This window comes from Paramormyrops kingsleyae, chromosome 5 (assembly GCF_048594095.1).
Source record: "Paramormyrops kingsleyae isolate MSU_618 chromosome 5, PKINGS_0.4, whole genome shotgun sequence".
Classification (NCBI taxonomy): Eukaryota; Metazoa; Chordata; class Actinopteri; order Osteoglossiformes; family Mormyridae; genus Paramormyrops; species Paramormyrops kingsleyae.
In genome coordinates, this window is record NC_132801.1 from 29,983,024 (window position 1) to 30,000,700 (window position 17,677).

The window sequence follows — 17,677 nt, forward strand, 5'->3', positions numbered from 1 at the left end:
AAATGCAACAAATAACACAGCTAAAGTTACACATTTGGTCACAATAGTTCGATTGCCAAAATTGTTGCCCTTTTAAACACAGACTATTGTTGCAGTCAGAGAATATATTTTGCAAAAGCAAATATTTCTGACCCTATTCTGTACATATTTCTGCTGAGTGTGGCCAGATTATGTGTATGTGTTTTAAACAGTTAAATATACAATGATTTCTTCACTGAAGTCAGTATGATAGCTATGATAGTGGAGTTCAAATCATTCATTCTGTGTGTGAATTTCACATGTACTCCTCATGTCACACAGGTTTTCTCCAGACACTCATGTGGCACCCAAGTTCAGGGTATGCAGTCCTGCCCTGTGCATGGCATGGCCAGGAATGAGGACCAACCCCCCCACCCAGGAAGACGGATGGGTCCACTCCACTGTAGACAGCACGTGCAGAGACTTATAAACAAAGATTGCTAACCATTTTGGTCCAGGAAAGGCATGCTCAATAAGGGATGCAATTGGGGTGGGGGGGGTAATTGCTGTTCTATTTAAGCAAACATCAGCACAAGCTTATTTATGCCAGGAAATACACAAAACACAACAGTGCCACGACACGGAATGTATGAAAAGGTGCACATGTTTTTTTAAAGCCTCAGTAACAGTACAAAATGGATCCCATAGTTACACTAAAATCAATAACTGTAACAAGCGCTGTAAACCTGAACATCACTTAACAGATCGTGTTCACTCTCAGAGCTGCTACTTAGAATCGAAAGGATTCCTTTATTTACTCACGGCCTAATGTCTTTAATGACACGGCATCCTTTCACGGCCCATATTACTGAAACGGAAGATATATGACCCCCAAGAAGATGTGTGATGGCGGTGTAGCCCATCCCCAATGAATAGCAAGTTGTCCTAGGAGGTACGAATGTGAATTTTTCAGGGGTCTGGAGCATTTTTCAGGGGTCTGGGAAGGAGAAGTAATGTGGCAATAAGCTGAGACATGAGCTGTGTTTTCACACGGCACGTCGATAACTAAGGCCAAACTGCACAATAGAACAGGGAAGCATCATACTGAACAGAAAACAAGCCCACAGGCCCTCATTATTTAGTCTTATTAGCCATCCAGATTAAATAAAGCCAAGAGTATTCCTGATTGCATTTCAGCAAACGCGGCATCCGCCCTCCCTAATAGCATGTTTTAATACTGAAGCGCGCTCCCTGCACCCCGTTCTCCGAACAGTCAAAGCTACTAAAATGAGTGGCATTTAATGCAGATTCAGACCACAATAAACAATGCCAGACATACCAGCTGATTAAACTCGGGCTTCTCACTCCTTTAATTAAAGGGATTGTTGCTTTGGCTAACCAAATATTCACTGTGGTGGGCTCGCACAAAAGGCTGTGGTAACACTGTAACAAGAAAAGGAGAGTGCGTTGTAGGTCTGAAGGTGCTTGTAGAGTAGCTAAGGGGGGTTACGGGAGTGTGGGCTTCACTGTCCAGCGGGCAACTGTGTGACGCCAGCTGCAGGAAGGACTTAGGAGCTGGAAGGCGGCTCACAGCCCAGCAGAGCCTTTTAACGTTATAATTAATCAAACATATGCAGATCAGATGGCTTTCGCGCATTAAAAAGTTCTGGCCCGTTTGTTTATATTGCCAAAAGGCACAAAAGACCAGGCTCATTTATTAAAAAGTGTCCAAATCAATGACAGTTACAGCTGGGCTTCACTGACACAAAAATATTCATTAAAAAGTATCACAATATACCATGGTTTGATCAGTTTTCAACTGGAAATATGCCGCAGAATGACAATAATGACAGGGCATCCCTACAGCATTCTACACGGGCTTGCTGCAGAGTATGACATAAAAGCCCTCATGGATAATTTGCCTCCGAGTGAACAATTTTAAAAAGGTAGACAGTTATGTGCCAACCAAACAGGGACTTACTTCTGAAATAAGAAGCAGATCAGAAAACAAAATTATTCATTTAGTGCTTTATTATACCTTTTACAGTTCATAGTTCAAACTCAAAAGAATTTTTCTCTGACACAGAAAAAGTGAAATTCTATTCCTGTGCTCTCACTTATTTCAAATGATATACATTATGCTGTGACATTGTGACTCAGTGCTGCACACGGCTTTAGGTGTGGCAGGGCCTTTTGAAGGTCAGGGGACAATACCTAAGACTTCCTGGGAGGGAGGGAGGCTGAGGGTTCCTTCATTGCTGGTCACAGCGCCCCCTGCCTGCAGTGCTCGGATACGCTCCCTCAGCTGCTGGCACTCCTCGCGCAGGTGCTCCACCTCGTCGAGCCGCTGCTGCTTGGCTATGTTGGTGGGGTTCATGCGGAGATGGATCACCTTTGTCTTTGTGGGATCGTAGGCGCCCTGTGGAGAACAGACAGCCCGGCTAGAAAACACTGACGCAGACTGGGGTCGTGACAGCACTGAGCAAACAGACGACGGTAAAAGTTGGTAAGGTATCGGCAGAGTGATTCAGATGCTTCAAAGACATTCAGCTGACAGAAGCTGAATAGTAGATAAAGAGTAACCTGGGCACAAATGTATGATTATCGTTTATCTGGAAAACAATACCAATTAGCCCCATAGAACAGGCATGTGTATCTACTGTAAAAAAGTATGGAGGTTGAATACATATCTATATGAACAGGTATGGTCACATTAGGTAGCTATAACTAACCCAACACTTTCTAAAGTTACTTATGCCACAGCATCACAAGGGTTGACCTAAGAGGACTTCAGCTCTGTGCCATCTGCGGCTGACATTCTGACGAAGCCGCTCTGTTCTTGATTCCATCGTGTTCTTTCTCTATTCCGCTACGTTTTTAAGCACTGTGCTCTGTTGCTCCTATTACATTTCATTAAACAGAAGTCATCGGTCGGTGTCATTCTCACGAGTTCACCGACGATGCACAGGAGAGCAGCGCTAATGTAATCGGAGGCTTAAAGGTAATCAGGTGATGACAGTGCCTTGCCGGCCTTGATTACTTCAGAAGGTATAATTTCCCACCCTGCATGATGAATTAGCCTGACGATCCCAATGAAAAGCAGAAAAGCAGGTCAGTTCTAATCATAAGTTTAAAAGATTCACACCTAGTTAAAAAACTCAGCACCATTAAACTGCCTACCACTGCGTCAGTTATTTTAGCATTATTTTTTAAATACAGGTAGAGTCATTAAACCTGGAATGCCACTAATCAAATGCAGGTTAGACTTCACATCCTTCTGTATTTCCTGTAATTATTGGAGGCACTAAACATGACATACTGCCTTACGAACTTGGGAGGAAATTCTCTAAGTAGCTGAAACTGTACCAGTAATCTAGAAAATTATTATGAAGTCTATTTTGCGCCAAAGAAAACCATGAATCATTCAATGTCACATAAAATTACCACATACACCCCCACAGCCACTGCTGACTCACTCAAAAGTAGAATCATCTCATTCTGAAACAAAACATAGTAAAAGGGGAGGGAACAAGTTCAAACCCCCCCGGTCAATTTTCATTTGAGGGCCCCTAGTTCAAAAACAGTTGCAAGCCTCCACTATAAGGCAACTGTACTTTCGAGTTTTGCCCATTCAGCTACTTTGAGTGTTAGAGACAGCCTTCGAGAACCTCAACTGCCCCCTGCTCATTTAAAACGATATAATAAGCTGCCATGTGGCAGGTGAAAAGCAAAGTCATGGTTGACACGGCAGTAAAGAACTTGCAGAGGAATGTTAATGATATACAATGCTTCCGTAAACCTCTGTATACTTACTGAAAACAACCGCAGCTCTAACCGCCTGGAGGACTGAGGATTTGTTTAATCTGACCCCTTATTCTCTCTATCCCTGCCTTTAAATCATTACCTGCTTCAGTGGAAGAGTTCAAATTGCTCAAGAGAGTAATTAATTAGTCGAGCTGTCCATTTATGCAGGAGACTAATTAAAATAGACATACGTACCGCACTGTATCCCCAAATGGACTCTGTATATTGTATTCTAAATATTGCAACGTAAAGCACATTTAAATTGCCATAACTTCCAAGGGGGAAACACTGGCAAGCCCCCTCATACATTCAGTTCTATACTAGGGTCACAGTAAACCGGTACTGAAAAAATATAATGCAGGATCCAAAGTCAAATTCTAGGCTGTCCTATAAATTTAAATGCAGTAGTTATCCATTTCACCCCATGAAACAGAGCAGTACTTAATGTCCCCTGTAGAATGAATGCCTCAAATTTTCTCTGCTGTTATAACTGCTAGAGGTTACTTTGATGAATCAAAGATATTACATTTTCTTGCTAATAAAAGTACTCAAACAATGAACATACTGTAAATTTACTAGCAAAGAGTGAGTGTATTTTTAGTAAATGTTAAGTGAGTAACGTGCAAATGTAGAAAATCTCAGTGTGTACAAAAACTTTTGACTGGTAGTGTAAACAGAGACCTACTCAGAATGAACTGAGACCAAGTAAGTTGCATTATTTATGTGAATTGTCAGCAAACACACTCCATACTATTACCAACTATTTTACGACATGTATTTTGAGAAACGTAAGCTAAATAACCCAGAAAGGATTGCTTTATGAAGGTCTTATACTTCCAAAAAATAGTAGTGAAAAACGCTAAAAGTACAACAAGCATCAAGTTCCCAACAGTTTATATATCAAACTTCAGAAAGTTTATGAACTTAATGCAGCTACTGTTTTCTAGATTGTCTGACAAGGAAGCATAATAAGCATCATATACCACATTCCGACAGAATGTTTAACTTGTTTCATGCTTACAGCATAATTAAAAAAAAAAAAATCTATGAACCTAATGTAACTAAGGCGATATATATTTAAACAGAATTTCATTATAAATCCAGAAATAGCTTTAAAAATGAACCGAAAATGAATGATACTTCCATTGCATACTACACATAGGGTACAAAACTATTTGGTTTATATCTGTAAGCTTATCTATTTTTTCAAGATATCCAAGACAAGATGTTAGATTTAAAAAGTTACCTTGTGATGCCTTGAAAAAACAAGAAAAAAAGCATAAGTTGGGAAGTTTTGCATTTGTTTAATATTTATTATCATTACTTTAATATTTATTCAAAAGACTAGCTACTACAATGACCAGTATGGGAAGTCCAAGAAATTGTTTTAGTATAGACCACTACAAAATCAAAATTCATGACTTAGCATTGATATTGAAATAAAAATGTTGGTACGTGACAAAACTATTGTATTCAAGTAATGTGATGTTTAAGAGGCTTTACTGAAGGGCTTTGAAACTGCAGCCGTGTCCATATGGCACTCTTTCAGTTTCAAAGATCTCACCTTTGTCGCTCAAGCTTCCAACAAACAGGATGAATCCTTTCGATAAACTAAGGCATGCATTACATGACACAACTCAGCGTTCGTTTAATTTTTATTTGGTCAGTAGACTTCAGTTTTCATTATAAGTTTAAGTAGTTTCATTCTCCTGACTACACATGAATATTTTTTTTCCTTTATCCCCAGATTCCTTTAAAATGCATACCCTAATCACACCTTATGCACACCTTACAGAAAATAGCTAGGCTGAGATTACCCTAAGAGGCTTTTGCTGAATGAGCATTAATGCTGTAGTAATTGCAAATGTCAACAATAAAACAAAAATTATGGACTTAAATGTGAACAGGTTCACTGTTTTAAAACACAATCGTTCTATTAACATTAACTGAAACAGTTGTTTTGTAATGCTTTTTCTACCCGTGCTTCAATAAAATAAATTTTTAGTTTCGTTTTAATGAAGAATAGCAGAATAGCAGGATCTGGAGACTATCCTGGAAGCAATGGGCACGAGGCAGGGAACAACCCTGGAACAACTCACACACCATTCACTCACACATGCACACCTAAGGGCAATTTAGGAACTCCAATCAACCTCAGCACGTATTTGGACTGTGGGGGGAAACTGGAGTACCCGGAGGAAACCCCACAACGACATGGGGAGAACATGCATACTCCACACACATGTAACCCAGGCGGAGACTCGAACCCAGGTCCCAGAGGTGCGAGGCAACAGTGCTAACCACTGCACCACCATGCCGCCCCCCCTCCTTAAGTGAAATAATAAATGGTTATGAACTAGCTGCCTATTGTATACTAATCTACGTCACTTAACATTTAAATCCATCTACAGGGCTCCATGTCAATCTCGTTTTAATGTCAAAGCAGGCACAGGTTAAACAGGATCCTAATCCTGCCCAACATTTCTTAAACTAAAAATGAAACATCAAAACATTGAATCAAATGACTTATTAGTAACCAAGATCAAAATATTAAAATTTCAGCTTTGGGAAAAATACACATTTGCTTGGTACGTAACATAGCCTGCAATCACACACATTTTGTTTATCCATTTTTGGACAAAGCAAAAGCAATTACAACTTAAAATACACATGCCTCCCCCACCCTCACCCCCCAGTTCAATATCTGAATTCACTTCTTCACTCCTCTTAGCATCCCTCAGACCTTGTTTAACAACCAGATACCAGTGCTAAATCCTTCCAGTTTATGGAGGATAATATGGCATCACATGTGCATCAGTACATTATTTCTGATCAAAACACTGACAACCCATATAAAAGCTGGAAATTCTCTACTGGAGAAGTAAGTACTGGTCTTAAAGATACTACAACAGGGCACCTTCTGAATCAAAATTTGCAGGCGGCTTTATCCACCCCTTGAAAAAGGAAAGTCTGTGTTGTTTGGTGGTTCAATTTGTTCCTTTAATGTGCCTGATGTTGTAGAGCACCGACATTTGTCCAGAGGCCACAAGCACCTGGTCCATCAGACAGACGACCAGAACATCCTCCCTTCTAAAACAAAATGGTCCGACACACCACAGAAATGCAGGTGAGGCCCGGATACACGCAGAAAAGGTCTACTGAACAGAATTACTACACTGAACAAAAATACACAGTGAACAAACTTGTTATAGACAAGGGAGCAAAATCTCTTGAGGTGAAAGAAGCCCGCCTTTCCCTCAGTGTTCTTCACATCCCCTTCATCAGTCACAGAACATGGAAGTCACTGCAACAGGCAGAGCTGGGAAGTCTGAGATGTGGTAGGCTGCTCTTTTGACATCCTCCCTCCACAACCGATCAGAAGGCAGAGAGGAAAGGAGTGAGCCAGTCCCTTGGGTTGCAGCCCCTCCATCTCATCTCACCCAGCTGAAAGGATTATCAGAGGGCTGCTGGTAGAGCCTCTTGACAGAGTTCCCTTGGGGGAGGCAGGAGGTTTGCTTAAAGAGGGCAGCCTGGGTGGGAAGCTTACCTTCCCATCAGACCCTGACTGAAGCTACGAATAGCCCTTCACGCCTGCTGAGCACTCAGATACTTCTTTAAACTTGGATTTCTCCTGTAACCACCCCCCCCCCCCCCCAAGAGGCAATTTAGAATCTTAACACACGTATATTTTCATTATCTTCACTTCAGAAACTTAATCTACTTATTTCCATATGCTGGGGCCACTGATTCTGCATTAACCATTTAAGTTGTGGAGGATAAGGATAATTATTAATGTATCATTATTAATAATAATAATAATAATAATTCAGGCACAAAAAACCCAGTTTCAAAAAAAGTTGTTCAAGATTTAAGCCCATATTAAAGGTGACAGAGCCATCAGTAGTGAAGCTCTTTCATAAAGCTGGTCAATTTTTCGTGCTCTCAGACAGACTGAAATACTTTACTCTTTAATATTGCCCTTGCAAAGGCTAAGGCAAACGATTGTCCTTATCTAGGCTAGACCCAGTTTTATTACTTCTGATGACAGCTGAGCAGTCTGTTAATGTGCACAGGATGTCATTAAATTGTCGGCACCCATATGAATTACAATTTACTTTGAATCATCTAAAAATGTGGAGAATTATGAAGAACAGTTACAAGAGAAAATGAGTAATGAGGCCTGACTTTTTTGGTCTAATCAGTTCTGCAAAACTTTCAGTTTGTTGGCAGCCTTTATAAAACTAATCTCTGCGATCACACAACGAGGTCCAGGAGGCAGTGGGACTGTCACGTAGTGAACCTTGATAAAAGTACCACTCTAGCTACCAGAAAAGAGGAACATGCACTTTTCATTCTGGACAGGCCTACAAAATGGCCATTTAAGAGGTAATGAAGAACATCAGATGATGTACTGCCTTACACAAATGTTTGCTCACATACACAAATGGTAACAAACACATGTCACCTCAAACGCTACCTACCATTTATCTTCTACACTTATTCAGATGTGAATGTGAGCATTATGCAAATCATATTATCCCTTCCTTTTGGATAAAAAACATCAGTGTAATTTACTGTACATATTCTGGATCGTAAAATAATAGTTATATATGTGAACATCTGTTGTTTCTGTACAACAATTTATTTTTAATGGCAAAAACACCCATTGGTAGAATCAATATTGAATATTTTGATATTACTGGAGACGCGTGTTAAAATAAAATGACGAAAACAGCCACCATCAAACTCTCGTGAGGGACATAAGTTCTACAGCGCATTTAGAGAGCTTCCACTCTAATGAGGGAGAAGTCTGTAAACCATTACATATAAAGATTAAGGTTCCCAATAATAAGCCCACAGCTACGATTTTTTTCAGGAGACACAGCCCAATTAGAAGTGGCTTGGTGACAGATCCTCCCGTAAACCATGCTATCGAGAACCTAAATGGCTCCTAAACTCATTTCATCACCACTGTCAATTTCCCCTTCTCCAACACACAGTATTAAAAATGGATTTTGTGTCTGGTAAATACAAATCAAGTGCAAGTGTTCTATCCAATCAATTCCTAATTAATAAAGCCTATTTCCCAATAGGAAAAAAAATGGAAAAGCCTGCAAGTGGTAAATTTACAAATATAAAATCCAAGCAAAACTTTTCAAGATAAGCACATTCACACAATCAGGTTTAATGCAGCAAATTTTGTTAGCATTTTTACTACACAACTAATCTGAATCATAAATAATGCACATATGAAAGGCATAAAACGGTGAAATCCATGAACATAACAGCAAGCTGCCTCTGTCAAACATGAGCATTCTGATTCTGATGCAAAAAGACATCCTTTTATTTCATTAAAGCTGAATAAATGTCATTTTCTTAAACATTATTTTGGCTTTTACTAAATGTAATACTTTAATACTAATCTGCTACATTTTAGTATGAAACAGCAGTACAAAGTCTAAATTTCTTTCATAACGATTACCAAAATAAAATTGTGAAAGACATCTGTGAATTTATATTACACAAAGTACTAAAATTAAATACCATGAATTACAGACATTAATTAAAGTTGATATAATGACAATTTAAAAATAAAATCACGGTAAGTGTGGATAACACCAGCCAAAAATATTACACTTATAAAAGCTAATTTTGTTCAGTCAGCCACATCTCGGCGATTCATTTCTTAATGGGAATAGATTTCTTCATGAAGCGGAGCTGGCCTTTACCTGCAGGTTGTGTTTCTCCAATCTCATTTCCAGAATGTTGTTCTGATCTTCCAGACGTCTGCGCTCTGCCTCCAGCTCCTCAATCTTCTGCCTGTAACAAGACCAAACAATTAAGATATCCATCTCTAGGCCCAGGCTTGCTATTTATCTGAAGTCCTGCCAGTCTCAGCTGCTAATCAGGCCTAAGTTCTGAAGACTGCTCAAGAGGGGCCATCTTCAATTAAGTGTTCAGATCTGTAGGGGGCGACGGTGCCATGCTTAGTGACAAGTTGCCACCCGTGAAGGCATTGGGAAATTCTGCAGTCATTACCGCATTTCAGTGGTGGCAGTTTCAGTTCTCGTGGGCCACAAGTCAAAGCGTGCAAAATCAACCGCCATTCATGAAATGCTGACCTCACAGAAATCCCATTTCTCACTTCATTAACAGACCAGAGTCAGGCGGCAATGAACATGGCACTGCAGTAGTTGCTTAATATGCTAAATAATTAATCATGTGAAACAGCAGAGAAGTTGAGGGGCTATTCTGGTATGTGGATGGAAAGCTGCCTCACATTTTACATTCGCGTACAAAGTCCACCGCCCATTCAGTTGCAGTTCATGCAACACACAGCTCTGTTATAAGTTGGTACAAAACTGGCCAGCAGGTCATTTTATCTCATAGCTACAACTGCAGTCAGTTTTGGAGAATTTCTGTAACTTTCTCTTGATGTTCAAGGATAAAGAGGTTTACTACAAATGAATGGTCACCTGCGTCTGGCTAACACCAGCCAAATCTCAACATCCCTGCAGTGAGGATATATTCAGTGAGCTGCTTTTCTTGAGGAACGTAAGACGTAGGTAAGGGGACGCACGCTGATTACAGCGCATTGCCACACCCACCACAGGGATGAAAACCTGAGTGCAGCCATGCAGTGGGTGATACCTCAGCAATGGACCAGCGTGAGTTTTTTCCAGTGGCTGCAGTGCCAATCCTGCCACCAGCCCCCAAATTTCCCTGTAAGTTGCAGGACCTCCTTACAGGGCTGGGTGCAGATTAACGTCATACCCAGGATGAAGCAATCGTAAGTTAAGTGCCTTGCTCAAGGGCTCAGCAGAGTAGGATCACTGGTGGCATTCTCAGGATTCGAACCAGCAACCTTCCAATTGCTGGCACGGATCCCTAGCCTCAGAGTTTCTACTCAAAGGTTAAACATAGTCACAATATTACAATTTTAAGGTTAATAGGCCCCAGCTATGGTTATGGTTCTGTGTTTGCAAAGGTTTCCTCTAAGTAGGTGCATTTCCACCTGCAGTGTAAAACCATGATTGGTTCAAAGATGCAGGGGGGAAAAAAAACTTGGTATATTTAACCTAGAAAATATTTTCCTAATGAAAGTACTAATTATAGCTTGTTGCAAATATGCTTGTTAGTTTACTTGGAAGCCACAAACAAAGAAGCCAAACATTAACACGTATAGTTAGTTACTGTGATACATGAACAGAACAGACCAGACGTTGTCTAGAGTGCTCATTGGCATTCAGCCACAACCTGCATCCAAAAATACCAAGGCACACTCAAAGCAATAATATAACAAGGGTACGGCTATCAATCACAAACTGAAAAGAGAAATAAAAAATAAAAACAGAAAATTAGCAAAGCCTTTGCAGTGACATATGCCCTAACATGCACCAACATTAATATTTGAAAGTTAAGGAGAAAAAAACTGTTTAAAGCATACAGAAATTCAAGGGCGTTTGCACAAGTCCATGGCTGTGCCATGGTAATAATCACACAGACTATGAGAAACCGAATGTGCTCTTCTAAGATGCCTTTTGGCAGGCTAAGCCGTAAGAGTACTCCACCCTATTGCACAAAGTATTAAGAGTTTTATCATGAAATGACACATTGCACACACATGAATATTACCTGCATGGATCAACAGTCACCTGCACGACTTCTGACTGGAGAGTGTGCAGAGTGCTGGTACACAAGTGATCGGCAGATAAGGTAAATTGAAAATTAAAAAGGCACAGCAACTGCAGTGCGCATTCATTCTCTCATCATCGTCACACTCAAACTCAAGAAAACCATCTGACACTGGACCCTCTACCTTCCTGCCTGCCTGCCTGCCTCTGCAGCCAAATCCGGGGGTTTTCTCTTTGTCTTACTCCAAATATACACGGCCTATGCCTGTATTTCACTGGATAATGAGACCTCATTATTTATTATTATTTAGGTATTCAGACTGCTGCTGGCTTACTAATACAATGCAGTAGCACTCGTGATGTAAAATCAGTCTCTCTTGGTAGTGAATTTAGTGGGAGGTGGCCAGGGAGGAACACCTCATCACAATCCCGCTCATGAGCGCCCCCTCTCCCCTGACCTGGGCCACAGCATCTCACCTGAGAGAGCTGACCTCTTCATTCATCACAAAGGAGCTGTTTTCAGCACCGGGGGCCTGTTTCTTCAGGACATCAAGCTCCATCTCAGCCTGTAATAAAGCACAAAGGGATAAAAAAAATGAGGTATTAGCGCCAAGGGGAAACCTAAATGGAAGGAAATATAAATATTAAACCCAAAGTAAACCCTTCCCAGTCTTAATGCCCAGGTAAATGTCAACAAAGGAAACAGATGACCAGCTTCAAGCTAATTTTCCCCAGAGTTATGAATGTTATGACGATACCTAAAGTATCTAATTCAGATGTCAGGACAGTCCTGTTCCATTTTACTTTTCATCCTCTGATGTCTAACCCGCCCACCAATTGCTAAAGGATAACTGAAATATTTTGAAGGTTTGAAAGAACGCTGCTAAGTTACAGAGGGATTAAACATGCTTTCTTGGTACTGTAATAACATTACAGTAAACCTCATGCATGCACAAACACCACTGAGTGCTAAGCATTTAGTTTAATGTCTTTCCCTGTCTGCTATGGATTTATCGATTCTCCTCCGCTTGATTTTTGTTTAAATGCCACCAGAAACACTATTATGTCTGAATCCAATACAATTGACTGAATGAGATGCGGGGCAGGGTAAAACAAAACTACAATACCAGAATCACCGCAGCTAGAAAGGCTGCACCTGAATTATTAAAATGTCCAGCACCTTCAGTCCAATGAATCCTGAAACCTAACAAGACTCTTAAACATGACACATAAAGGAAGACAAAGTATTTCAATAAAATTCAACTTAAAATGCATTTTAAATACAGAGGTCTAACTATGTAATAAGGAACTCACAATACATAACCCCAAAGCCTAACAATAGACTTCGCTGAACATAAAAAAAAAAAAAAAAAAAAAAAACGTTAAAACTTAAGAAGATTTAGATTAAATTTAAAAAGATAGAATCTAAAGTCCTCTAAAGTGTGATGAGTCCCATTACTAAGAAACTGGACACTATCCATGGTGTAGTAAGAGAATAGCAGACCAATCGCATTCCCACTCACGACTAATCGATCACAGAGATGCACCGTTCATTCTCGATCTTTTCTGCGGTTTTTTTCCGCATTGGGGGCGCAGCTGGCTACACGTTCGGTGTTTTATTCATCACGGGCCCGGGTGATGCCATGAGCAGTGGCCACTACTCGGCCTCCCACATGACAAGATGAACTGGCAGGAGCCGGAGGTCTCCGAGGACCACCTGTGTACCATCTGCACGGCACATTCGTCTCATGCTGCAAATGAAGATGTAGCGAGGACAAGCCCAATGGCGTGACAGATTAATGAAATGCTTATAGCTTTTAGCTGAAAAAATTTATTCTTAGACAGGTGGACCATGCTCTAAGTACAGTCCCCATCCAACTTGTATCCCATCAAATTTCCAAATAAACAACCTTAGGACAGAAAGAAAAGTCACATCGAAACAACCCTGCTCCTCAGCTACCAAACTAACTCTCTTACACTCTGCACCAAAATTATTTATCATTATATTATTATTATTCTTATTATTATTATTATTATTATTATTATTATTATTATTATTATTATTGTCATTTTAACCTAAATTCCCACCCATCCGATTTCACCCACCCACATTTCAAGATAACATCACAACAAACTTCAATGACCACAGTATGCAATTTCGTTCTGCAGTAAAAGTATATGCAGGGTTAAATAGCCCTGTCCTGGGCATCTCTCTCAGATAGCCAGGCTAGCAAATAGATGACTCATCTGACTGTCTTACTGAATACTGGGCTTTTAGCACAACTTTAAAACAATAGTGAGGGCACATTAAAGGGAAGAACATGGTGGTCACCGCTGTCTATACTGACAGACTTAAACAACGGCTCAGCCAAGCTCATTCCAGGCAAGACGCGTGATGGCAGCTTCTGTGGAGCCCGCAGACTTATTACCCAGATTTATATGGGCACCACCTCTCTGTCTCTCTAAATAAGGGACAGGAGTACTGGCAGAGGAGGGAAGAGAGAGGCCAGGCAGCATGTAGCCGACACTGCAGACAGCCCTAACCTCGAAAGACAGGCTGGCTAGTGGCTGGCAGGCAGCCACCAGGTGCATCCAGGCCAGTTTAGCATCTCCACAGTGACAGGCCTTGGGCCTTGATGCTACATTAAGAACATCAGAGGGGAAACAAGTTACATTCTCCTCCTCACACAGTGTATGCTGAACCACTAAGATTCAGACAGTCCCACCAAACAAATGCAGTGCATTTATCCATTTAATTGATTTATCATAAATCTGGTCGATGTTAATTTTATTACAGCAGTTATTCATGAAACATCCCAACATTTTTGGGACAAACAAGAGGATAATTACACAGTCTTTGACTGGCTATAATGGCATAAATATACACACCATGTAATGTACCAGGCTGAAACCCACAAGATCTTAAGGAGTACAATCAAAATACGAACGACAAAACAATGTACAGAGTATAACATGCATCCCTTAAACATGATTCCCTATCTCCATAACCACTTTACATTTAGCTTGGATAAACTCAAGACGCATTAGTCATAAGAGTCTTTGAGCTTTTGTTTAAAATGTATATTTAAACAGTCAATGACTGCCATTTATTAAATATTGCAGTCAGTTCTACTGCTCAGTAATAAAAAATATGCATCATTAAGTCCAAAAACACAATGTTCAATAGTCTTTTTAGATTAATCAAAGAATAAAAAAACACTACTATGGCAGTAGGGTGACAAATACTCCTTTGTGAAGGCCATTGAGCATGCTCTTTTATTTTAATTATAAAAAAGTTTATTAATGGGAAAGCAGCCTGGCACTCATCAGAAATCAATTACATTTAGGGAGGGGATGAAAAACTAGAGATGAGCCCACAAGTTCTAACTGTGCTAATCATAATTGGAGCACCAAAGCAGCTGCATTTCCTCTGGTAGCTAATGAGGGTTAACGTTTCAAAATATTAAAACGAATGGTTAACACGTTACAGTCCTTCCTAAACATGTTTTTTACAACCGTTAAGAACTACAAAGCATGTACAGAGAACTTTTCCTGTAATTAATGCACAGGTACAGTTTGAAATCGTTTTGACATCAGATTCCTGATGCGAAATAGGTCACTCCAACATGAAGAATGCTGTTTCAGAATATGACAGAAGAATCTGACTGCAAGCTGAAAACAGGGAAGCTCCGGAAGATGCTAAAGCAAGGGCGATGATTCAAGGTTGGATTCTTAAAGCGCACATCCTCCATTTTCCCCCAAAGTGAAATATCTTATCAGAAGCATTAATATTAGACAAATCCCTGCAGTCATTTTCCTCGCAGGTAATTGCCAAAACATATTAGATGAAGTATATCAGGCACAGTGTGTCGCTCTCTCCAAGAGGTATGATATGAAAAGGGGGAAAAAAAGTATTTCAGTTCAGAACTTAAAGTAGGAGAGGATTAAATTTTTAACATGGCCTTAAGAGTTCTTTATAAAATGATTAAATGAGACCACCTTCTTTACCAATTCCTTACTGCTAATAGTGGCTGGTGATCCCACAATGGTATGGCATCATTGAAAGATCTCACCTCTTATGCACATTTATCAGGTCATTGACCCAATGAACACCATAATAGGTTGAATGAAGTAGATACGCGACATGCCAATGAGGTGTGAATAACCTCTTTACACATTCAACTATTCCATTAATATTGCATTTATACACAGACTGGACATCCTGTTCGTTGACTTGACGTTTCAGAAAAACTATTTCAAAGATGACACCAGAGAAATTAGAATAATTAAGCAAAGGACATCATAGTCACAATACCAGTTGGCATAACAGAAGATGTTTGGCCGTGCATTCCAGTTCATTTATATTAAATATAATTGTTGGAAGCAAAGGCAATAAATCACAGAGCAAACATCTAATTAACACTGAAAGCCATGCAGTGTTTATGCTCCAAGCAATTGTTTAAATTTATAAACTTTAAATAGCATTGATACAATGGAGCCAAAAGCTACAAAAGAAATCAAAACCTGATACTGCATTCAAAAGGAAAACTAACAAAAACAGATTAAAAATCTTACACACATACACACACACACTATGGCTAATAAAACAGTCTACTCACTTTTTGGGTTTGAAGTTTATAGGTGCCGATTTCCTCCTGAGCTTTTGAGAGCTGAGCCTAGAGGAGTAAAAGGGGGTCAATGAAATAACTTCCAGGAGTAACGGGAAAATAAACGACTGCAGACTCACCATATAAATAAAGTGACCCACAATAAACGGCAAAACAATGTAAAGAAAATTCATGAGGATTCAGAGTAAATTACACATTTGTAAGGGAATAAAATCTCAATACCACAGTGGTTACCTCATCAAACTGCAACCCAGTATTGAACAGTACGTCAAAATCTAATATTTATTGTTGTTTAGGTCCTTAAACTAATTATATCGACATATTTGCAAAAAAAATACTGTATTATTTGGTCTGATACTGTTAAAACAGTCCATGATCCATACAATGCATATTGACTTGGCAAAGATACATTTGTACACATTAAATGAAAACTTTATCTAAATTTTGGCCATCTGAATGCTGGTCAACTAGATATTTCACAACAATTTCGGATGAGCCAGCTAAAATTTAGAAAGAAACAGTTTTTACTTCACTTGCTAAAAGAGAGTAAAACCTTCCGTTTGGAAGCATTTGAAATTTAAAAGTAACCAAATAAATGGATCTCACTTTAAGGAAAGACATCAGGCACACATCTATTAAAAGAAAGGGGTAACATCCAAAGTGTATTTAAACAAAACAAATTCACAGGGAGTCCTACTGTGCAAATAGTGCACATTTAACATGGAATAAAATATTCAAAACAGATTAAATACATTTAATTTGGTTATTTATATATCAATTTCCATCTTGCATTTTAATAATATAAATTACTTCAGGGAAAACAAGATAAGCTGAAGCTAATATAATAACTTGCTTTAGGCTAGAAAAAGAACTTTTCAACCATATTTGAGCAACAGCTTGAGTTTCAGATCCACTAATCACACCAATGAAATTGGACCAAAGCTTTCTTGGGTGACTCAAAATATCAAGGCCACTGTGCACCTAAAACATGAATAATGTATAGAGGAAGTATGTGAACAGAAAGGAGATAAAAAAAAAAACACTAAAATACAAACTAAAATAAATAAATAAAATTAAGAAATAGAAAATGCTAACAATCACATCTTTATCAAATACCACCTGTGTATGCACATTATGTCCGCTATGGGGGTATATGAAACACAATTCTGCTTTTCACTAATAAGTCATCATGGTTCCTTTGATTTGCTCTCACTTTCTCTTGGCAACATAAAGATATTTCATACTCCCATACATCTATTCTCAAATTTTCTTTTTTACTTTTTTTTTCTTCACTTTAACATAAGCCTTCTAATCTGTCCCTGATGCACATTTCAGATCAGTGCAGCATGTTTTATAACATCTATCTAGATGCATATCACCTGAGATTGGGAGATCCATCCATATAACAGATTTAAAGTGTATTCTTAAGCAGAATAAGGAAAAGTCTCTTTTGATGGAAATACTGCATTATGAAATCGAATAATCATTTGAACTTATTAATGATCACTGTACATTTAATACTTGTATTTTTATCCTTTGAAACTGAAGTACTTTGCATGCACATATTGTAATGGATAGCAGTTTTTTTTAACCTTAAGTGTGTCACTTTGGGCAAAATTATTTAAGATCCTCCAAGAGACAGACTAAGATTCA

The 17,677-nt window shown here is 39.2% G+C and overlaps 1 protein-coding gene across 3 annotated transcripts in view; it reads right to left on the minus strand.

The window, feature by feature from the left end:
- The window catches only part of mad1l1 (mitotic arrest deficient 1 like 1), a 136,884-nt gene that overhangs the window by 74,144 nt on the left and 45,063 nt on the right, over positions 1–17,677 (minus strand). For all 3 annotated transcript variants that reach the window (XM_023814933.2, XM_023814931.2, XM_023814932.2), the window contains exons 13-16: positions 16,016–16,072; positions 11,874–11,962; positions 9,492–9,582; positions 2,173–2,377 (exon numbers count right to left, since the gene is read on the minus strand). In XM_023814933.2, the coding sequence (XP_023670701.1) occupies positions 2,173–2,377; positions 9,492–9,582; positions 11,874–11,962; positions 16,016–16,072 (442 nt within the window). The remainder of the gene's footprint in view (positions 1–2,172; positions 2,378–9,491; positions 9,583–11,873; positions 11,963–16,015; positions 16,073–17,677) is intronic.